The sequence below is a fragment of the Biomphalaria glabrata genome, chromosome 7 (genome assembly GCF_947242115.1).
Source record: "Biomphalaria glabrata chromosome 7, xgBioGlab47.1, whole genome shotgun sequence".
Taxonomy (NCBI): Eukaryota; Metazoa; Mollusca; class Gastropoda; family Planorbidae; genus Biomphalaria; species Biomphalaria glabrata.
In genome coordinates this window covers 43,258,324-43,282,043 of record NC_074717.1, presented here as the reverse complement: position 1 = coordinate 43,282,043, position 23,720 = coordinate 43,258,324, and the positions used below count along the sequence as shown (strand labels likewise).

Here is a 23,720-nt window from a genome sequence, read left to right as displayed (position 1 = left end):
ACTAGCAACATAGAAGTTATAGAAGTACGAGAAAATGGGATCCAAAAACTATTACAAATGCTCCTTCTTCCCTAGTGCTATTAGAGCATGGAATGGGTGCATGAAAATCCAGTGACTTAGCAGAATTTAGGTCATTGATTAATATGCATGACTAAATGCATGACGCGTAGGACGTAATCATCTTCTTTTTCGAAGTCTGTATTATATAAGATAAGATTAGCAAACATTAAACCGAATAAAGCATCTGGACCTTATCTTATCTGATGATATTCTAGCTAGATTAAATTAATCAGAGAACTAAGAAACGAGATAGCGCAGTGTTCAAATTATTTTTTTCAGGCTTCTCTTAACCAAGGCAGAGTACCAAGGGACTGGAAAGAAGCTAATGTCACTATCCTATTTAAAAAAAAAAGGAAAAATATCTGACCCAGCAATCTACAGACCAGTATCACTAACCAGCATCACATGTAAAACATAATAAACCACTTGGACAAACATAATTTCCTTACTCCATACCAACATGTCTTTAGATCATGTGAAACACAACCAATAGGACTAATTGATGATTTTTCAAAAGGTTTAGATAATAATGAGCAAATAAATGATATCTAGATTGACACAGGAACACGCGTAGGGTGTAATCTTCTTTTTTTGTAGTTACGTCTGCAATTCATAAGATAAGATTAGATAATGGAATTGAGATGCTACAGAAATATCCCAGGTATCACATTTAAAGACCGCATTACAAACGAAGAGATTAGAGACACTGTTATAACAGCGATTGGATCCCACGATAACCTGCTAATTATTGTAAAAAACGCAAACTACATCTCTATGGCCATATTCAGAGGCGTAGCTAGCCATATGCGGGTGATGCGGGCCGCAAAATGGGGACTAACTTTCTCAGTAAAAATTAAACATTGTACAAACACAAGCTGCTCTACTTGAAATGTAAATTAATGTTAATTAACTTATCCTTTAAAAATTAAATGCAAACTGAAGATTAGCTTGAATTAAATTTACTAGGTTTGTTTAAATCTCTAAAAGAAACCCAATTTTACACTACACTTTCTTAAGGCTAATGCCAAGTTTTAAGAAAGTGGATGAGTTATTTGCTTTAAAAAAATCCCCATTTTGGTTCCAACGCATACTCTTCTGACAAGATCAAGTATTAGGCTACATCTGTATTTAAAATCCAACAAAATGGATTAAATGAGTGGTGGCTGTTATCTTGGAAAAGTGAAAACCAAGAGACTAAAAGAGCTTGGAGGGAACTTAAAATTTGCCTGCGTGTAAAGAACAGTATTGAAATCAAGGCTCGAGATTTATTTAGACAAGAAAAAAAAGTAGAAAGACTACATGAAGAGACACTTGGAAATTATTATTTTTTCTCAAAAAACAGAATCTGGTAGCCTACTCATTGGCATATTGTGTAGTGTAAGAAGAATTGGAAGACAAAGAATGAAGGCAATGTCAGGAGCTTGTAAAACTACTAAGTGGTGGAACCAAAATTACACAAATACAAAACGAATTTACTGGGATTTTTGGTGGTCATGAAAATAAATCACACAGCCAGTAAAACTAGCCAAATATCTCTCGATTATTTTTCGATAGTACACCTAACATCTCAAGGTTGGATCTAACTTCCAAAATTTTACGATAATGGATAATGACGGAGTACTAGTTCTTGAGTCTTTCGTTGACTTCATCGACACTAAGGACAAGCATGCTCCTTGGAATCGATGCAATTGATACTAGAGAAACTATATTCGTATGGCTTAGAAATAACAACTGCGGAGGTCAAGGCCATATTAATGCACCTGTCATGAAAGGTCAACTCTACGGTGTCTAAAAGCGTATTATAGAAGTCAGTCCTAAAGCAGAATTCATTACCGGCTCAAGCTATTCTCTAAATTTGGTAGGAATTCTAGCTGCTGAAGTTGATACTCTCTACCGTTTACACATCTTTCTTTTTAACGTCAGCTCACAACTGGGTTGTCCTCAGCAAAATAACCGGAACTTGCTTTAAGAGCTGCAGGATAAACCCTTTGGAGTACCCAAGAGTAGGGATGAATTTCCTAAAATTACACAAACTCTAGAGACGTTGACTAGTACAGATAGAAATTCTTGTTAGATTTGAAGCAGGCGGAATGTTGGTTGTTATGCAATCTTTTAATTGTATCATCTACCTTGGGACTCTGTATTAACTGAATTAGAGTCTAAATATCACACAAGTCTACTTTAAAAAACAAGCATTGTCAATTCAAAACTGCGTACTCAAACTGATTACATTAAAAACATTCTTAACTATTAGTTGGGAGGACATCGCTATTATTAAGCCATTTACCTGTGCGAAAATCATGTCCTTAGATCTGGGAATTGGTGTAGAACCTCAAGATGCCCATTCGAAAAAGAGAAGTGAAATTTATTCTTGATTGGAAAGGATTATATAATCACAGAATTTGTGCATCTTTTGATGTGGCTGATAAATATGATTTTTTTTTATGGCCATTTTAACTATTGAATCCTCTGTGTGTGAATATAAAGAGAGATGATTTGTTTAGATTGTCAATGAGTTTCTAAAGTTGTGGGGCACTGGGTGGGAGTCGTGGGGTCAGATTTACACCAGGGTAGGCTATAGCTACATTTATTTTACATTTCAAAATGTAAAATCTTTAACAAACTAGATCTATATCGATTAAGAAAAATAAGGCATTCCTTTAGACTTATTATTATCATTAATTGCAATTATATTGAAGAGGGCAGGAGTACCATTGGAGACTCCACAAAAAATCTTCCTACACTTCCGCAATGTTATAATAACACTTAAATAAGGACGTCATAAATGGAGGATCCTGATAATCTCTTCTACTCAGTGTTTAAATTAAGTACTAACCTGCGTGGAAACTAAAAAGCTGGAATTGAATTGAAATTAAACGGAATTAAATTTTATAATTTTGAGCTTGACTATATAAACAATATTATTTATATAATTTATATAGAGTCTAGAGTCACACTGGAATCTAGATTAAGATTTCTATATTTATACTAATTTAGATAGTGCATAAAAATAAAAAATGACAGCATTCGAAGGTAATCTTATTATCTAATAAAATAATTTAAATAATAGATCAGATGAGATCTAATAAAATTTAGTTTACTGTTTAGTAATTTATAGTATTTTAAATTAAATTAAAAAATGATATTATAATAATAATGTATAATTTAGATTAGATGTAGATCTAGATCTAGAATAAATTGACTAAGTCTAATATAATTATTATTATATAGATATAGATGCTGATAGAGTCTAGACCAGGCATGTCAAACACTGTGTTCGGGGGCCGCATGCGGCCCGCAACCACTTTGTGTGCAGCCCGCTTGGCCACGTAAAAAATTATCAAAATAATGTTAAACTATTACGCTGGAAAATAAGAGATGCCAAACTACTTGAATTAAGAAAAGTATTTAAACTGAACAACAAGAGTGAGTCTGCAGTGAAAGCAAGCTAAATTTTGTCAAGCTTAATTGCAAGCCATTGCTAATAATTTAGTGAAGGTGATTTTATGAAGGATTGTGTCGTTAAAGCTGCCGAAGTAATTTTTCCAGAAAGGTGAAAGCATTCAAAGAAGATATAGATGATATAGATACATAGATATAGATGCTGATAGAGTCTAGACCAGGCATGTCAAACACTGTGTTCGGGGGCCGCATGCGGCCCGCAACCACTTTGTGTGCAGCCCGCTTGGCCACGTAAAAAATTATCAAAATAATGTTAAACTATTACGCTGGAAAATAAGAGATGCCAAACTACTTGAATTAAGAAAAGTATAGTATTTAAACTGAACAACAAGAGTGAGTCTGCAGTGAAAGCAAGCTAAATTTTGTCAAGCTTAATTGCAAGCCATTGCTAATAATTTAGTGAAGGTGATTTTATGAAGGATTGTGTCGTTAAAGCTGCCGAAGTAATTTTTCCAGAAAGGTGAAAGCATTCAAAGAAATAGCGTTAACTAGGAACTCTGTGGCAGATAGAATATAAATGACACGTCTGTCAGCTTGCGTGAACAATTAGAGAACAAAATAGTTAATTTTGAATTATTTTCATTGGCTCTCAATGAGTCAATAGATGTAACGGGCGTAGCACAGTTGGCTATATTCATAAGGGTTTGTGACAGGAATTTTGAGATACATGAGGAGCTACTTCTATGCTTAACACGACAACAAGGATGTTTCTGAGAAATAACAAGAGGTGATATAGTTTTTCCTTTGGTAAAGCTAGCTAGTCTAACAACGAATGGCGCACCAACTATGAAATGAAATGGTTTTGATGCAAAGCTACTTGCAAAAAAAGAGAGACTGATGCAAATTTAAATTTGCTAATTTTCAGTGCAGCAGTAGCATTATTCACCAAGAAACGTCCTGCGCAAAGCAATTACAGTTCCAACATGTCATAATTCCGGTTTCAGTCCCTATCAATTTTATTCGTGACGTGGTTTAAATCATCCCCAATTTTCAATGTTACTGGATGACGTTGGACATGAATTTGATTGTGTTCCCTACTACACAGAAGTCCGCTAGCTCTCCTTCACAAAGTATTGTGAAGACATTGTATTGTTTCTGAACATGAAAGGTGAACTCGTGGAACATTTCCAAACTGACGAATGGGTTCAGGATTTGGCATTTGCAGTTGATCGCATTGGTCACCTGCAAGACTTCAATTTGAAACTTCAAAGTAAAGACAAAATTATCACAACTGTGTGTGATGATGTGAAGTGCTTTAAAGCAAAATTATGACTGTGGATAAACCAAATATGAAGAGAAAATCTTGTTCACTTCTCAACGTGTCAGGAACTAAAAAGATCAAGTCATCTGATCAAAATTTGTCATCAGTGATGAAAGTGTCAGTGGCAAACAAGCTTCAACCTGACATTAATAAACTTGTATCCCAGAAAAGATGTCAAGCATCACGACAAACAAAATAATACATAATCATAGTAATTTTTAATTACCAAATTGTACTACAAATTTAGCTAATTAAGGGACAGGCATGCTATTAATTATTGTATACTATTGTATTGTTTCTAATTAACATAAAACCAGTAGGTAGGCTGTTTTGCAACTGATTTTTGGCTGCAGCCCCTCAGGTCATAGTAAGTTTTTATGTGGCTCTTACACCTTAATGAGTTTGACATGTCTGGTCTAGACTCTAAGATAAAATTTTCATTTAGAGTCTAGATGGTCTAGAAGTCAAAATTTAATTTTAATTAGGCCTCGACCGGCGGCGTAGGATACACCGCTATTTTGCAGGGCCTGCCTTAGGCCACTGCAAACTATGCGACCGCAGTGTTTATCTAAAAATACTTTAATAATATCACAAATTACGTAAACATCATATTTTCCAACTCTGCTTATATCAGCAAAAAAGGGCAGCAAAGATTACGATTACTTAGAAAAGTGTCCTTGTTTAATTTTAGCGAAAAGGCCTTGGCTATGTTTTATCACGCTCACATCTCTGCAATATTTTAAATTTTAATATCTCTGCCTGGTATAGCTATCTTAACATTAAAAATAAAAATAAACTTCATAGAATCCTAATGCTGGTAAAATCATTGGCAAAAAACAAACCCCACTTGGGCAGTTGTTTGAGACACACATTCATAAAAAAGCTAAAAAGATTCTAGAAATAAAAAAAATCACACTTTGGGTCAGGACTTTGTGATTTTACCATTACAAAAGAGATACAAGACACAGATAGCAAAGATAAACAGACATAAAAACTCTTTTGTTCCCCTGTTCCATCTTCTTCTTCTTCATCGTTCTCATTGTTATGTTGGAGTGTTCATATGACTAGACCAATACATGAGATGAACTGCGCAGTGGTTTCCAAATCAGGGAGCTCTCCATATAGTTTTCTTTCTATTGGGGTGATTTGGGGCCAATATCTTATACTCTCTTCGTAAAGAGAGCAGTTTTGGAGGACGTGGTCGGCATTCTCTGGTGATACTCCACATGGGCAGATTTCACTGGTTCCAATTTTGAGCTTCCGGTACATGTGTTGTCGCATTCTGTTGTGTCCGGTCCTGAGTCGAAAGATTAGACGTTGGTCTTGTCGGAATAGCTTATAGTAAGCGTCATCTTTCTTGTGATTTGGATGGTAGCTCGTCCATTTCTCATTTATTTTATCTACAATTAATTGTAGAAACATCTGATATAAACTTTTCACATGTAAATTATGAGTAAGTATGGTGTGAATGTATATTTTGGTTTTCTATAATTATGATGTTTTGATTGGGGTGTAATGCACAAATTGTAAAGACTAATTTTCTTATGGATAATACAAATTATTATTATTATTCTTTTTCGCAGTTTGAAAAATTTTAGAACTTTTCTTTTCTGGTTAACATTTAGGCTGGTTATTTAAATTGTGACAAAAGTTCAACAAAATGGAAACTTTAGATAGACACCCATTCAAGACCGAAATCCACAAGCCTGGCACAAAAAACCTTCTCAAAAGGATTAATTTATTTAGAAATCTCTGAGCCTTAAAAGGAAGTACCAACTAGAAAATGTAACCCCGAATCAGCTAAACAATGCAATGAATGTCCACCTTTGAACCAAAGATCTCTTCCATCTATAACAGACATTATTGAAAACATAACAAAAAAATCTGACTATATTCCAACAGAGCTCGAGGAATTAGTGAACTCTTTTCCACAAACCCAAACAACGAATGGGTCTGAGTTTACACAGACAGGGTAGCTCTAGAACTAACAAACCATCAAAGTACCCTAAATAGTTAGATTGTCTTCCTGATATCAAAATGGTCCTTCAAAGCTTGAGAAACTCTGATGAAAACAGAAACAACAAAAAAACAACAACACAGCAACACAAACAAAATAAAGACAATAGGTTACCAAAATTTTCTCTGTATTTTAAATTCAATAAACTAACTTTAATATTACATTATTTCTTTTTGTTCAGAAATGGGAGTTTTGCCTGAAATTGCCAAGGCTGTAGAAGAAATGGACTGGAGGTATGTAAGAAAGTTTTAAATTTTTTTAGTCATTTGTAATCTAAAATTGTTGTACTGATATAATTGTGTTTACTTGCTAAGCAGGTTAAAAAGCATTTTTTGTTTTTTTATAGTAGGCTTAGTAGAAGGGTAAGGATTTTACTGCTATGAAATTAGCATCTTGAATATATGCTGCTTTAATGTTTTAACCTTGAAAACTATCATTGACTAGCAATTTCAACAAAGCTATCATAAACATTCTGTTGGTAATCATGATAGTTTTTATTTAACTTTCTAGTAGCATGAACAATGTTTTTTTTTTATCTAATGATATTTTTCATGCATATTTTAGAAATGTTTAATGACCTTTATTTAATAATAAATAAATAAATATAAATTATGGCTTTTATATAGCGCTACTTTCATGCTTATAGCTTGCTCAGAGCGCTTTGGTCCAATCTCAGTTGTGGACCAGTTGGGGGAGGGGAGGAGGGTATCTAGGAGATAGTTTTTCCGTGCTGCCTTTAGGCGCTCAGTAAACACAACTCTGTCCAAGTTGGGTGTCGAGCGTCGAGCCCCCTTCATAATTAGCCAAGCCAAGCTAAGTTCAAGCGCACTTAGCCTCTTGACCATGTTTCCCACTAAATAGAAAGCTATATAACATAAACATCAATTGGATTCTTTCTTCTTTTTTCATTGTCTCCCTTAAAAACTTTTTAGAATTTAAATGACTCATATATTTTTTTAACAGTACCTCCAAAATCTACACTTTCTTATTTCAAACAAAAAAAAAACAGAAAAAGAAATTTACTATAAATTTGCAATGCATAGATTTTAGCTACGAAAACAAAGATTAGAAGTCCAATAGTAAATTGAATTAGGATTGAACTTAATGTTTTCTACTTCCACCTTTTGACCCAAATAAGCCCTGTCCATCCAAAAAAAAAAGTAAAACAAACACTCTCAGAATCATTGCAGTAACCATTTTTACAATGTGCAATGCATTATCAACACATAATGACGCGCTTTTATTTTTCTGTTCCAGTTTACCAACTGATGTCCAGGCGGAAGCTATTCCTATGATTCTTGGAGGTGGAGATGTTTTGATGGTAATATTTTACCTGGTGGTTAAATCTGCATCTGTTGCGCACACATCTACAAACATGCACTTTTGACATAATATTTGATTAAAGTAAAAACCTGTAAAATAGTTGTCTCACACTTACTTTAATATCTAATAACTTTTTGTTATATTAAGGCTATCCATATAAATTTTTTTTTTTTTTTTTTTAAATCTGATGAATTGTAGAAAAAAAAATTAACTATTGGTATGTGTGGTTAGAAATGTTTGGTCAATTCTTCAAAGTTTTCACTATCCTAATGAGGATACCAATCTAAGTTGCCTGTAAATGAAATATACTTTATTTTAAAGATTAAGTATTAGTTACCTAGTATTAAATTACTTAATAACACAATGTATTGAAATCTATGTTAATATCTCTCTCTTTTTGCTAGTTGAACCAAACTATTAATAACAAAACGTACACACAGACATTGTGATGGCTTGAAATGCCCAACATTGTTAATAAGTTCTGTCCCCTACTTTAAATTTCATTAATGTTACTTACTTAGAGACATTTTCTTTTACTTGTAGGCTGCAGAAACAGGTAGTGGTAAAACAGGCGTAAGTATTATTATTATTATTTTTTGCCACTAATTTAAATAATATTTTTTTCAAAACTATTTAAATCTTTATCTGATCATTGAGGAAAAAAAGCTACTATTATTAGTATCTATCAATTTTTGAAACATAATTGCTTTTTTTTTTTTTTTTTTTTTTTTCAATATATTAACAACTAATTTTTTCTTTTTTTTTGTGACAATCTATAAGAAATTTTTGTCAAGGTCTTTGTTAAATTAACTGTTTTATTTTTCATATATCATAACAATAAGGTAGCAAAAGAAAATTTATTAAATAAACATTATTATGTAGAATAAATATATATCATATAACAACATCCTCTCACCTTGAAAAATCCTTGTCACTTCTTGCATTGTTCCTAAAATCCCCACATGACTTGAGTTATTCATAACAACATGTCTCTTTGCTAGTGCTTTTTTTTTTTTTATGGAACTTCAAGCCAGGAGTGGGAATAGTTCTTTACTGCCTAACTACTTGTCTGATGATTCTCTTACCTGTTATTTCATATCCAATTTGGTGACTTGAACAGCTCTTAAAGCTGTATTAAAACTACATTTTAAAGCAATATATGAATTGAGTAAAAGAGCTTGGTCCTTTCTTAATGATATACTGTCACTTCTTTGGAGGGATTCTCAACAAGCAAGCCACGTGTGAATAATTTTTTTGGTGTATAGGTATTGAATCATTTTTATGATCTTTTACAAATGTTGAAACAAATTAAAACTATTTGTTTTTCTTCTACTGCCTTAAGGCTTTTTGTTTGCCAGTACTGCAGATAGTTTATGAAACTCTCAAAGATTTACAAGAAGGAAAATCATCTGGCAAGGCATCTGTATCTGCTAGTGGAAGTAAGAGTGCTGTAGCTTACTGGTTCTAATAATGTTCTAAAATGTATTTTTAATTCATATCAAATATTCAGAATCAATCATGTCTGTGGTTTAACTATTAGATTTTCATAATTGCTATTAGAGACTAGATTTGTTGTAAATTCCTGACTTAGGACTTAGTTAAGTAAACCAAGAAGTCATCTATCAAAGAATTGAAAACACCAGGAATGTATGCAGGAAAAAGAACATGTGCTTCATAAAGTTATGAAAATAAACACCAAAAACCACCGTAGTAAAAGAAAAATGACATTACCACCAAAAAAAACTAAAACATACAATTCTTAAAATGTAGATTCTATCAATCAACTATTCACTATACAATATGTAGTACAATCATCACTCCATGCTTTATTGTGATGTAAACATTGATGTGAAGAAAGTGTTTTGTCAAAGCTGTAATGAAAACTCTTAATACAAAAAAACTCACTCGAGATCAATTAATTATAACATGTATTGATTCTAAGATTGTATATGAAATTGAAGAAAAATGTATAATAAACACATTCAAATTTGATCCTAGTCAAGCTTTGATAAATCACCTGAAAGTCACATGAAGATGAAGATGATACACTTATTTCTCACAAATCTCTATTGTCTTGTTCAGAACTTAGTAGATTCTTACAAGTCAAAGCCAATAGACACTAAAAGTTTATAGAAAAATTTTTTAGAATTTAGAAATAAAATCAATAGGATGTGACACTATACTACTGTATGCATATTCCAAGAATATACTGTGTAGAACATTAGTTTTTTTTAGCTTACTGCTCAGTGAGTATAATGACTATTAAAGTAAAAAAAAAATGTTAAGTAAATGTATTGCTATCTAAGGGTCAGATAATATATAGCACATCTGTTTCAATGGCTGACATGTGGCCAGCATAAGGAACAACCACCTTTACTTTCCCAACATATGTGTTATGTACTCATTAGAGCTGGCTGGTCTCATAGCTATAAAAAAACCCCTCCAAGCTCAAAATCCTAGTGTTCATTGGAATTCAAAGACCCCTTTGTTCAGAAACCAAGAGATTCACTACTCGTCCACTCGACTATTAAAGAATTATTAGTCTGTCAATACTATTGTTTAGAAGCAAAAATTAAAACCCTGAAGCATTGAAATTTCACATGTATGTTATCTTCTTATAGCCTCTTAAGCTTTCATTCTGTTTTTTAATAGTGCTATGTAAATTAATATACTGTTATTATGCTTGTTATATAATTAACTTTTGTATATTTATCCTTGCCCTCCCACTACTTGCACATTTCTTTCTTTAGGTGCTAGCAAACACTGGAAAATGAATGTTTATGATAGAGGTGATGCGATGGGTAAGTACAGGCCTGGTTTATTTAATTGATTTCTTGATCTCAGACAGACAACATGCTACACCACTTTTAGGAAGAACTTTAAGACCTATCTGTTTAAAACTTTTTTAGATTAATTGTCATTTTAGCTCGTCTTGCTTGTGTTTGTAATGTTATTACAGCACCTTGGGCCTACATTTTGTTTGTTAACAGCACTTTATAAATAAAATTATTATTATTATCCATCAGAGAAACATGAAACTTGCAATGTTCAATATTTATTAGTTTTTCTTTCTTATCATTTGTTCCTTTTTACAAACACGTTTTTTTTTTTTGTGTGATTCTTCCAGCCATTGGTGAGGATGGATTACTTTGTCAGGCCAGAGATCAACAAGGATGGCATGGAACAAGGAGTAACAAGGCTGTTTTTGGAAAAGGTAGTGATGCAAGTCTTTCTCTGAATTATAAAATGCTTTAATGCCGAGGAGCCAATGTCTGAAATGGAGGACATTTTTAAACATAAGTAGCTGGCTGTATACTGTTTAAAAAATGCATGGATTTTATTTTTCTTACAATCAAAGATCTTTACCGTTTAAAGTCTCTTCTTGGAAAATATTTCATTATTATTATAGCTTTTTATATAGCGCTACTTTCATGCTTATAGCATGCTCAGAGCGCTTTTGGTCCAATCTCATTTGTGGACCGGTGGGGGTATCTAGGAGTTGGTTTTCCGTGCTGCCTTTAGGCGCTCAGTAAACACAACTGTGCCCGAGTCTGGTGTCGAACCTCGGGCCCCCTTCTAGGTAGCCAAGCCAAGCCAAGTTCAAGCGCACTTTGCCTCTCGACCAGGCTTCCCACAAGAACAAGAAGCATTAAGAGATTAGCACATGTCTATTAAAACATGTGATTAACAGTTTCTTTTTAATTAATTAACATTTTTCACAACTTATCTCAGCTTATATGATACAGACTTTACTTCAAAAAAGAAGATGATTACGTCCTACGCTCATGCATTCAGTCATGCATATTAACCAATGACCTAAACTCCGCCAAGTCACTGGTTTTCCTGGCTAGCTCAGGCAACCCATTCCATGCTCTAATAGTGCTAGGGAAGAAGGAGCTTTTGTACAAATTTGTCCTAGCATATAGAACGAGGCATGTGCCTTTACCTTTGTGTCTTTCTGAGTATTTTATTAAATTTTGTTTTGTACTTGAAGATTATGGTTCAGTATTTTATGTATAATTGCTACTTTACTTTTAAGTCATCTATCCTGAAGGCTTTCTATTCTATAATGTTATCTACACAATCTTCATAACTTCATAACAATTTTTCTTATTTGTTGTAGAGCAGTGTTTCTCAAACTTTTACCATTGGCACCCCATTTGAGAAAAAAAATTGTTCCGCCCCTCCTCGCCCCACCTTCATGGCCAGCTGGGGACCTGTTGGGAGAGCCCTGTAGGCTCCTACAGTGGGGTCCAGGAATGTTTTTAAGAAAGTAAAAACAAGAAAAGAAAATTATAGACATATAATTATAACAGTTTTCCACTTTTATTTTGCAGAAATATTTACTATATGTTTAGTATTCAAATTCATGTAATGAATGTTCTTTAAAGCTAGTTTCTTTATTTTTCTCAGAACTAGATAATTTTATAGTGGTTATGATATTTTAATCATTAGAACTACTTTTGGTTTAAATATAGAGAGCTTATAAAGTAACAGTAAGAGTAAGTACAGACCAATCAGACACTCAGAACAGTTTCTCATGCTATAAATAAAACTGTTTCTTTTGTAATTACGTTAGTTCACATGCACTTAGCTCTGCCTATAAGATTTGTGTAATACATATGTCAGAGAGCATAAGCTTTTAAAGACATTATGTGGTTATTTCTTTGTGAATAAAAAAATACATAATAGATAATCTCCCTTTACACAACATCTCAAACAATCAACAAAAAAATATTTACATGATGTTATAAGCAGCTATCAAAACTAAAGCAATGTCCATTAATTGATCAATAATTTTTATCCCGTTATGTCTATAAATAATGAACATATTTTATAAATTAAAAAAAATGCTTTAAAAATAATTAAATATTTAAAAAAAAAAATTATATTAAAAATCATAAAACCAACACATATGTCAGCAGACATTTTAATTTTTTTTACTGCTAATACACTGACACCAATGGACTATATTCTATGTAACAATTACTATTGTACTTATTGCTAGACTGAGAACTGTTTTATGAGGGATCATATTTTAAACAAAGTGTGGATGCACTCAGACAAAAATAATTTACTATCTGAAAATGTACAGAGGATGGAATTTCCTTTCAAGTGATATAAAATAAACAACAACAGAACGGGCCAACTAAATCTTGATTCCTGCTATTGCATTAAAATTACTTGTCATTGAATGGAAACATGGTGTTTCAGGCAAATACTACTACGAAGGCACAGTGACAGACGAAGGCCTGTGTCGAGTTGGTTGGTCTACCAGGGACGCTAAACTTGATCTAGGCACAGACAAATTCGGTTTTGGATTTGGTGGGACTGGAAAGAAATCTTTTGATAAAAAGTTTGATGAATATGGAGAGGTAAGCTATGATACTTAACCCCCATCCACTGGAATCATTGTCACAATTTAAGCTATCATTAACCGTTAGACCATTTATGTTTAAATATCAGGATCATGTTTCTGTGTTGTTAGATATTTAAAATGTCTCGGTAGCTTTGTATAATTTTCATTACAATATCTGTTTGTATTTGAGAATACTTGTTTGTTTAGCTTTATAATTATATTAGTCCCTAGGTTCAGCCTAACAGACGCACCATGCACACACAGTCGTACATAGAGTAATAAACTATGTGATGATGATTTTTAAAGTAAATTATGATTTTAATATTAGGATATTTATACAATGATAGTTGTTATGGCACGATTAGAAATTAATTTTTGTTTCGGAAATAGGGGAAGTTTTGACTTGGTGACAATGACGTGACTAGTAAAAACATGGATCGGGTTTTAGAGACAGAATGAAACAGAAGCCAACGTCGACAGACACTTCCAGGACAACGTAGAAATAAGTCGCATTTTATGAACGTCTAGAGAGTTAGCTGACATTCGATGGTTCCCTTCACTGCTATTAAACTTGTTTGACATTCAGTATCAGCGTTGACTAATTTCTATTGATTGTTCGGCCTTTCACCGGTGTTATTGGATTCTATATTATGTTGAGCATTACCTCCATTTGGTTTATCTGCATTAGACACCTCGGAAGGGCCTACCATATTGAAATGTGAATAAGTCCTAAAAATTAAATATGAAGATAATAGTTCATAATTACATTCATAGTAAGTACTATTAATATAATAAGCACCTTTGACACAGCATTGACAATGACTTCAACATCTTCAACTGGTCCACAATTTGTACCAAGGATTCGTCACTGTATCATCTACTGCAGAAACTGTCAATAAATATCAACTTTGATTAGATGGGTTACTCCAACACTGAAACTCTATAGAAATACACAAGACTCTAACGTCTGATCTAGAACTATTAATTGTGAATGAATCTGCATAAAGAATATCATTACAGTATTAAACTATCCTCACCCTAAACAGTGGTCAAAGAGTCCTACCAAGAATAGATCCATGGCAATATGGCTAAGGTTGGCTAGTAACCTAAAACCAAGAATTATTCAGGACCACATAAAGTACGGCTTGTCTTTCAAGTACAAGATGGCGAAATGCAACCCAAACTAAGAATTGTCAAATAAACTCTTCAGTAAAAACTAACTGCGACAGTTTCGTATTAGACTCCTATTTCACATTTAAAATCATTTCTTACTTTCTTGACTATATTACAATGTCATTTTACATATTAAAATTCTTATTAAAAAAATAAAAATAAACAATCCAGAATGTTAATTCAAATGTTTTGTACTGTTGGATTGGATTATATCTCTAAATTAAATTGAGCTTTAATACTGTCTTGCAAAATAAGATATTGAGTTTTAAGTGCTTTTTTCTCTAGGTAGTAAAATTGATTGATTAGTCAGTTAAGTGGATATTTTGTAGAACTGTATTTCTTTTCTATTAATTCTCAAGCAGAAAACTAACAGGTATGGAAATATTCACTTGAATGATATACATATTAATCTACTAATTCCATTTCATTGAACGTTATTCCTTAAGTTATTCCTTATTCATTGCTTTGTAAGTGATTTGAAATGTTTACAAATTTACTCTTTCACTTTGCAGGCCTTTGGTATCAATGATGTTATTGGCTGTTATCTCAATCTGGACAATTTTGAAATCAAATGGTCAAAAAATGGTAGGGCTCATTATAAATGTAGTACAAATGTGTTTAAAAAAATAAATAAAATTTGTCCACATTTCTTCCCAGTTCATTTATTACTCTATTCTTTTGTTACCTTTCTGATCTTCTGTCTTTATTCTCATGTCTGCTAGCTCTAATGGTCAAAAAATGGTAGGGCTCACTATATATGTAGTACAAATGTGTTTAAAAAAATAGATAAAATTTGTCCCACATTTCTTCCCAGTTCATTTATTACTCTATTCTTTTGTTACCTTTCTGATCTTCTGTCTTTATTCTCACGTCTGCTAGCTCTAATCCTGACCACTTGCTTAGTGACACAATGTATATCCTCTTTGTATTACAGGGAAAGAGTTCCCTAAAGCTTATGATATTCCGCCAAATTTGAGAAATGAACAGTTCTATGCTGCTGTTGTCTTGAAGGTTTGATAGTTTGTTTTTTTTGGTTCAAATAATTTTTTTCTCTCTTGTTACTCTTACCATAAGGATAAATTTCGAAATTTCTGGTTAACATAAAACAATCTTTATGAAATATTTAAGATAATTAAAGAAAGTTTAGTATGTAGTGCTCATGTTTTCTTACTTTAAACATGGGAGAGCTTAATAGTTATCTATTTTGCTAAGATATTGCAAAATACAGTTGAATCCGGTTAATGCAGACCAGCCCCTTATTCAAGCCAAATTCCTAAGTACCTAAACAAATCTGATTATACAGTAAAAACCAGTTAAATGGACCATCCATTTCTTAGGACCAGAACATCCACATCCTTATGTGTTATGACTAACCAAATTCAGCTGTAATTATCTGAGGCTCAATTACATCTCGTTAATATTAGACTATACATGTGGCAGCCTTGTAATGTTTACCATGACAACTATAATATAATATAACTGCCTTGTCATACATAATCTAGGGGCCATAAATATATTTTAACATATCTGCCAAGATTGAATGGCAGCGAAATGACATTATACGTTCAATTTCTGATTTCTTTGATTCTTTATAATCATTCATCATCCATCACTGACATGTGCAACTTGCAGCTTTGCAACTTTTCTTGCAGAAGTTTAATGTCATATTTCTTTCAAACAGAATGCAGAAATGAAATTTAACTTTGGAGATGCACCATTCAAGTTTCCACCAAAGGTACCCTCTCTAGAGTTCCTCTTTGTTAAAGAAAGCCAATTATAAGTGGTTCTTCCTTTTAAAAACATATATAGATTTTTAGATATATTAATTAACAGTTGTAATCTTAGTATATTATAATATTATGAAAATCGGCATTAAAATATTACATTTTTAAATAATTTTTTAGATTTAAAAAAGTATTCATTTTTTCCACTGAAATTTCAGTAGATTCCAGACATCTCCAGAATATTTTTTTCAGTAGTTTTATTGTATACAATTTCAAATTTTTTTCTAAAAAAATGAAATAAAAAAAAAATTCATGTAATTTAAGCACCATTGAGGTTTTTTTTTTTTTTTTTTTTTTACTAATTGTTGAGATAATGAAATTCTCTACTGCCTCAGACAAATCTGTATCATTTGAATTCTTTTACAAATTACACAGACAGGACAATTCCTGGACATTGAAACTTAAAAAAAAAATATTTATACACAATGATACTTTTATAACCTAATATTTATTTGCCCTATTACAATTTTACTTTTTTTTATGGCCAAACATTTAAAATCTAAATAAGGATCTTCTAAAAAGGCTGCATTATGTCTTTTATGCTGCTCACGGATCTAAGGCTCAGCCATCTCTTATCCCTGAACAAAAAATGGACTTACTGAAAGCTTGAACAGAGAGTAAAATGTTGACCCAGTCAGAAATATCAGGATTGTCCTGAATATGTTCAGCTGTTACTTAGCTGTTACGTTGTACAAGACGACATTGTTTATTATCTGTCTACCAATCAGAATTGTTATGGTAAAGTTTAGGCTAAAATATCACCTGAACTAAGAAACAGTAGAATTTGATTTTTAAAAGTGTGTAATATTTACTGTATAAGAAAGAAAGACTATTTTACATTTTCTGTAGCATGTACATTAATGATAATAATAATAATCAACCGAGGGGATGATAACAACTGACCTCACAGATACCTTTAAGGCCCTCAACATTCCTAGGATCATCCTCGTTGCCTATCAGAGGGCGGTACTGCTGCAGACCTGCCACATCACCAGGAAATTTCTCAGTGGTAACTGTTAAAGGGACTACTATGAATTTTGTTTCTCTTTAACGAAAATCGACCCTGACAGTGCCAGAGAATGAATACTCATTTGTTTCTTACATAATAATAATAATAATAAGACTTGTACATTAATAATAATAAAAAAGATAGCTAGCTCTTATGTTTCACCTTTGTTTGCCCAATGTTTCTATTTGATAGGGTGGTTATGAAGCTTTGAGCAGTGCCCCAAGTGAATATTGCACAGCTACCAAAGTGAAAGGTAAGTTTAGGATTGTTTCTTTTTTTTCTTTTAAATGCACTCACATCAATAGTCAGTGACTTTGTAGCTTTAGGCAAGCACAGTTCTTGTAGAAGTGACAAGAATTATGGCCAGAGGAAGAGCAAAACAGCATTGAAAAGTTCTTCTCTAAGCAGCCCGCACCATGAAATAGCTTCTATAAAAACTCTCATCCTTTTTTTTTTTTACTCTCCTGTTAATTGCTTCCTAAGTGGAACCAGATTCATTGCACTGCCAGAGATGGACGAGAGCCAACAATCCTGTCACAATCCACACATTGTTCCTCAAAAGGGCTGTTTTATGTGGGTTACATCTACACCCACAAGGCTGATGTTGTACAGAGTGGGAAAATGGAAAAAAAAAAGGGGGGGGGGGGATTTTTGTCTGCTTGGGTTGCTCCAGACAGAACTATTAAATAATATAATTAAATTATAACTTTTCGATAGCGCTACTTTCAGGCTTATAGCATGCTCAGAGCGCTATGGTCCATTCTTATTTGTGAACAGTGGGGGGCGGGCTTGGTATCTGGGAGAAGGTTTTTCCGTGCTGCCTTTATGCGCTTAGAAAACACAACTCTGCTCGAGTCGGGTGTCGAACCTCGAGTCCCCTTCATAAAGTATTGGCCAGTTAAAAAGCAAGTTCAAGCGTACTTAGCCTCTCGACCATGCTTCAGAAAGGCTGATTTCAAGAGTCTCTTAATTCAACTTTCAAGACAATGACAAATTTGGTGTGTTTAAAGGACAATCACAATTTCCAGACAATCACATTCATACCAATCACATTCATACCAATCACTTTTATACCAATCACTTTTATACCATTTTATCATAAAATATTCCTTTGTTTTTCAAGTTTGTTACTTTTTTTTTTCTATTTCTTTTGATGTCATTTTTTAAAAACTGTTTAATTAGAAATAAAAATTTAAAATTGCTTTTTAACTGCCCAATACTTTCTGAAACCAATCTTTACAGATGAATATTTAGTAGAAATATTGTCCAGCATCTCAATGTCATGTTGGTTAATGAAATTAATAGAACTGGATGTAAAAATGTTAAAAGCTTGGAAACTACAATTTAAAAAAAAAAATTTAAAATCTTTTTTTAAAGAATGTTTCTCGTAGTGTCATTAATTGAGCTTTGCTCATTACACTCATAGTCTAACATTTTATCTAGTCCTTACCACCATCTGTTTGGCTGACATTTGTGTTGAGCATCTAGAAATCGATGCTATCATAATTTTATTAACATCATCCAGACTACAAGCCACTGAATATATAGAGAGTAGACTGGATCCCATTTCTTCAGTTTAACTTAATTATAAAAGTTTAGTATGAACAATAAAAACAATACATTTTTACATTGCTTGTATCAACTCTGTCTGTCTGTTTGTCTGGTAAAAAGTTTGTACACATTATTTCCCCCACACTCTGGTTAAACTAAAATTTTGCAAAATTATTTTTTTTACCTGACAACACAAAAAGCAATAAAAAAAAATTAACCAGTTGGCTAATTAATTATTGGTAATTAATTGTTTTGTTTCGTAATCTGAACAAGGGAAAGAAATTGTACTTGATATATGTCGTGGTATAAGTTACATTTGTCCCCTTGAGGACTTGAGCCCTGAGCGAATTTTTTTTTTTATGCTTTAAAAAAAGCGATCATGTAAACATTCACCAAGATACCCTCTTCTTCCCTCCCCATTTCCCAACTGGTCTGGACAAGTGATAGGATCATAGTGCATTGAGAAAGCTAAACGCTAAACAAAAACAATCGGTAAAATATTTCTAATCGCACAGGTTTGTTATGTCTAGGTCAATCACCTATATAAACTAATACAAACTGATCCAGACTAATTGATACAATAACACTTAAAAAAAGTTGTTTTAAAAAGTATTTTTTATATGTTTTATAATGCAGTGACTTAGCTGGGAGAAAAAAACTGGCCTTTTATTGAGAAACCTCTTTTTGAACAATTCATCTAGATTGAGTCTCAAATTTCAGTTGGTTGTTGAATAAAACCCTTCATATCCAATTTCATATCAATTTCATATCCATCCAATAGTCCCATAGTTACGACAAGACCTCATTATGATCTAGTTGACCAAATAAAAGACAAGCCAGATATATTTCCTTGAAAACCTAGATCTGTCTTTTTTAAAGGGAATGTAAAAGTGATACAACACTTTCTGTATCAAATCATTAATGAGGGTGTGATGTGGCTTGTTCAATGCTCAGCGGCTGTTACTTATCTTAATAGGTATGTTAGGCACTTCCACACTTTGTCTTGTACAGATTAATCAAACAGAGGTAACACTCAAATAATGAAATCTAATCTCACATGTGAAAGGCCAACAATAGAAGATAGCCAACGCTGATAGTGAATGTCGAACAAGATTTTTTATAATAATGAAGGGAATCATCGAATGTCGTCAAGCTAAATCTCTTGTCTATAAAAACTGCCTCTCTCTAAAGCCGTCAAAATAGTCTGTTTACATTAAGCTCTTCTTTCTAAAATCCTTATTCTTGTTTCACTAGTCACATCATAGTTTCTAAATCAAAACTTCCCCTATTTATGAAACAAATAACTCATTCCTAATCATACTATGACAGATATCGGGTAATATTTAAAACATGGCCAATTTTCTCTCATCCAAAATTACTATCTCAATATCCCCTCAGATTTCAATCTCAACCTCCCCACAGATTTCAATCTCAACCTCCCCACAGATTTCAATCTCAACCTCCCCACAGAATTTAGTCTCAACCTCCCCACAGAATTCAGTCTCAACCTTCCCACAGAATTCAATCTTAACCTCTCCACAGAATTCAATCTTAACCTCCCCACAGAATTAAATCTTAACCTCCCCACAGAATTCAATCTTAACCTCCCCACAGAATTCAATCTCAACCTCCCCACAGAACTCAATATCAACCTTCCCCCAGAATTCAATCTCAAAATCTGTTCTAAAAAATGAGAACACTTAATCTTTGGTCACTGCATCACAAGTTCACCTGCTGATTTGTTCACTGCATCATAAGTTCACCCACTGATCTGATTTGAAAGCTAGAAAATGTTTATCATATCCAGCTTGACAAAATGTCAAAATTGTTACAAGTGTTTTGTTACCTTTGAATTCATGATACACATATTATGTCCAACAACATGATTCAAAATAGCTACATTTCATTACCTTGCAAAGAACAATAACTATATTTTTACCAAGCCAATTGTTAAAAGTACAAGATGAATTTAAATGTCTATTAAAACTAAAATACTTGCAGACTCCCATGTAAAGTAACTAGATCCACTTGCTGACTGAATTTCCAGCAGTCATGTCACTATTAAAGAAAGCAAATAATCTCATAAAAATTACAAAATCTTTGCTAACAATGTTATTTTATCAGTTTTTATTTTGCTATTTAGCCATTGGACTGTTGTTTTTCTTTTGTGAAAGAGATTAAGTCTGACATGATGATTGGGTTGTATTACATTCAAGATTGTCTTTAATAAAGTACTTTACTTCCATTCTCTTACAAGTAGAACTAGTTCCCTCTACTTCTATTTACTTCGCTCTCAACCTCTTTACTTCTCCCTTCTTCTCTTAACTTCTCTCTACTTCTCTTAACTTCTCTCTACTTCTCTTAACTTCTCTCTACTTCTCTTAATTTCTCTCTACATCTCTTTACTTCTCTTTACTTCTCTCTACTTCTCTCTACATCTCTTTACTTCTCTCTACATCTCTTTACTTTTCTCTACTTCTCTTTACTTCTCTCTACTTTTCTCTACTTCTCTTTACTTTTCTCTACTTCTCTTTACTTCTCTTTACTTTTCTCTACTTCTCTTTACTTCTCTCTACATCTCTTTACTTCTCTCTACATCTCTTTACTTCTCTCTACTTTTCTCTACATCTCTTTACTTTTCTCTACTTCTCTTTACTTCTCTCTACTTCTCTTTACTTTTCTCTACTTCTCTCTACTTTTTTCTACTTCTCTTTACTTCTCTCTACTTTTCTCTACTTCTCTTTACTTTTCTCTACTTCTCTTTACTTCTCTTTACTTCTCTTTACTTTTCTCTACTTCTCTTTACTTTTCTCTACTTCTCTTTACTTTACCAATGTCGGATCAAGCTGAAATTTAGCACAATTATTTCTTTTTCCTGACAATACAAGAATCAATTAAAAAATACATTAACTAATTATTTTGTTTGGTATCTTGAACAAGGGAAAGAAATTGCATTTGACTGAAGTGGTGGTGTAAGCTGAATTAATTATGTTTTTCTTATCTGTTAAAAGTGAATTCAGCCCTCTGCCGGTGCAAGTTGTTAGATGGGGAACAGACGACTGTCTAGAAAACATACCTCACGACCAGGCAGCCATCCATTGTTCGCAGTATGGGTTCATGAAATAGTCAAAATTATCAAACTTTTTTTTCTTTGGGGGTGGACTTTATATACTATTTGATTTGATGTATTTAGTGAAAATAGTGAATACCAAATGTTTATTATTAAAAGTTTTGTATTTTATAAATCATCGTTAGAATTTCTTGCGTCAAAACGTCGCGTACCCGAGTTTTAACACACCTACGATATTTTGTAATGGTACACTAAACTCTTCGCTTTGGCAACAAGCCTACATTATTAACCTACGTATTATGTTCGCTTTTCTCTGTTACTAGACTGTTTGTGTATTCTGTATCACTTTAATGTAGTGTAACTGGACTGTTTGTGTATTCTGTATCACTTTACTGTAGTGTAACTGGACTGTTTGTGTATTCTGAATCACTTTACTGTAGTGTAACTGGACTGTTTGTGTATTCTGTATCACCTTACTGTTGTGTAACTGGACTGTTTGTGTATTCTGAATCACTTTACTGTAGTGTAACTGGACTGTTTGTGTATTCTGTATCACTTTACTGTAGTGTAACTGGACTGTAGTGTAACTGGACTGTTTAGGTATTCTGTATCACTTTACTGTAGTGCAACTGGACTGTTTATGTATTCTGTATCACTTTACTGTAGTGTAGTGTAACTGGACTGTTTATTTATTATGTATCACTTATTTTAGTGTAACTGGACTGTTTGTGTATTCTGTATCACTTTACTGTAGTGTAACTGGACTGTTTGTGTATTCTGTATCACTTTACTGTATTGTAACTGGACTGTTTGTGTATTCTGTATTACTTTACTGTAGTGTAACTGGACTGTTTAGGTATTCTGTATCACTTTACTGTAGTGTAACTGGACTGTTTATGTATTCTGTATCACTTTACTGTAGTGTAACTGGACTGTTTGTGTATTCTGTATCACTTTACTGTAGTGTAACTGGACTGTTTGTGTATTCTGTATCACTTTCCTGTAGTGTAACTGGACTGTTTGTGTATTCTGTATCACTTTACTGTAGTGTAACTGGACTGTTTGTGTATTCTGTATCACTTTCCTGTAGTGTAACTGGACTGTTTGTGTATTCTGTATCACTTTACTGTAGTGTAACTGGACTGTTTGTGTATTCTGTATCACTTTCCTGTAGTGTAACTGGACTGTTTGTGTATTCTGTATCACTTTACTGTAGTGTAACTGGACTGTTTGTGTATTCTGTATCACTTTACTGTAGTGTAACTGGACTGTTTGTGTATTCTGTATCACTTTACTGTAGTGTAACTGGACTGACTTATCTATGGCGTATTTTATGGCGATTTGTCTCGCATTAGGGTCTTGTGCCAATTAGCTTTCCATTTCTTATACATCTTCCCACGCATTGTTGTCGTCTTTGTAGAGTCTTTTGTTTCATTCTCTTGACATGACGCGGACACCTGTGGCTTGGATTTATTGTTAGAGATACTTCTTATGGTCTTCATTAAAATCGGAGATTTTTATGTCGGAAAATCGAAAAAGAAAATGTTTTTGGCATGTCTGTTATGGATGTTGCAAATTGGAAGAATTTTTTTTCTTCTTTTTGGTCAAGTCAACCTTCGATTACAGTTCTCTTCCCCTTGTCTTTCTTATT

General features: G+C 33.0%; 1 protein-coding gene across 1 annotated transcript in view; it reads left to right on the top strand.

The window, feature by feature from the left end:
* Nucleotides 1-2,956: 2,956 nt before the first annotated feature.
* Nucleotides 2,957-23,720, top strand: part of LOC106062983 (ATP-dependent RNA helicase DDX1-like) — a 249,064-nt gene continuing 228,300 nt past the window's right edge. Inside the window, exons 1-12 of the mRNA XM_056034576.1 lie at nucleotides 2,957-3,093; nucleotides 6,982-7,033; nucleotides 8,058-8,121; nucleotides 8,667-8,696; nucleotides 9,466-9,562; nucleotides 10,874-10,924; nucleotides 11,251-11,337; nucleotides 13,338-13,498; nucleotides 15,168-15,240; nucleotides 15,590-15,666; nucleotides 16,337-16,390; nucleotides 17,641-17,701. Coding sequence (XP_055890551.1) covers nucleotides 3,078-3,093; nucleotides 6,982-7,033; nucleotides 8,058-8,121; nucleotides 8,667-8,696; nucleotides 9,466-9,562; nucleotides 10,874-10,924; nucleotides 11,251-11,337; nucleotides 13,338-13,498; nucleotides 15,168-15,240; nucleotides 15,590-15,666; nucleotides 16,337-16,390; nucleotides 17,641-17,701 — 823 coding nt within the window. The 5' untranslated portion in view covers nucleotides 2,957-3,077. The remainder of the gene's footprint in view (nucleotides 3,094-6,981; nucleotides 7,034-8,057; nucleotides 8,122-8,666; nucleotides 8,697-9,465; nucleotides 9,563-10,873; nucleotides 10,925-11,250; nucleotides 11,338-13,337; nucleotides 13,499-15,167; nucleotides 15,241-15,589; nucleotides 15,667-16,336; nucleotides 16,391-17,640; nucleotides 17,702-23,720) is intronic.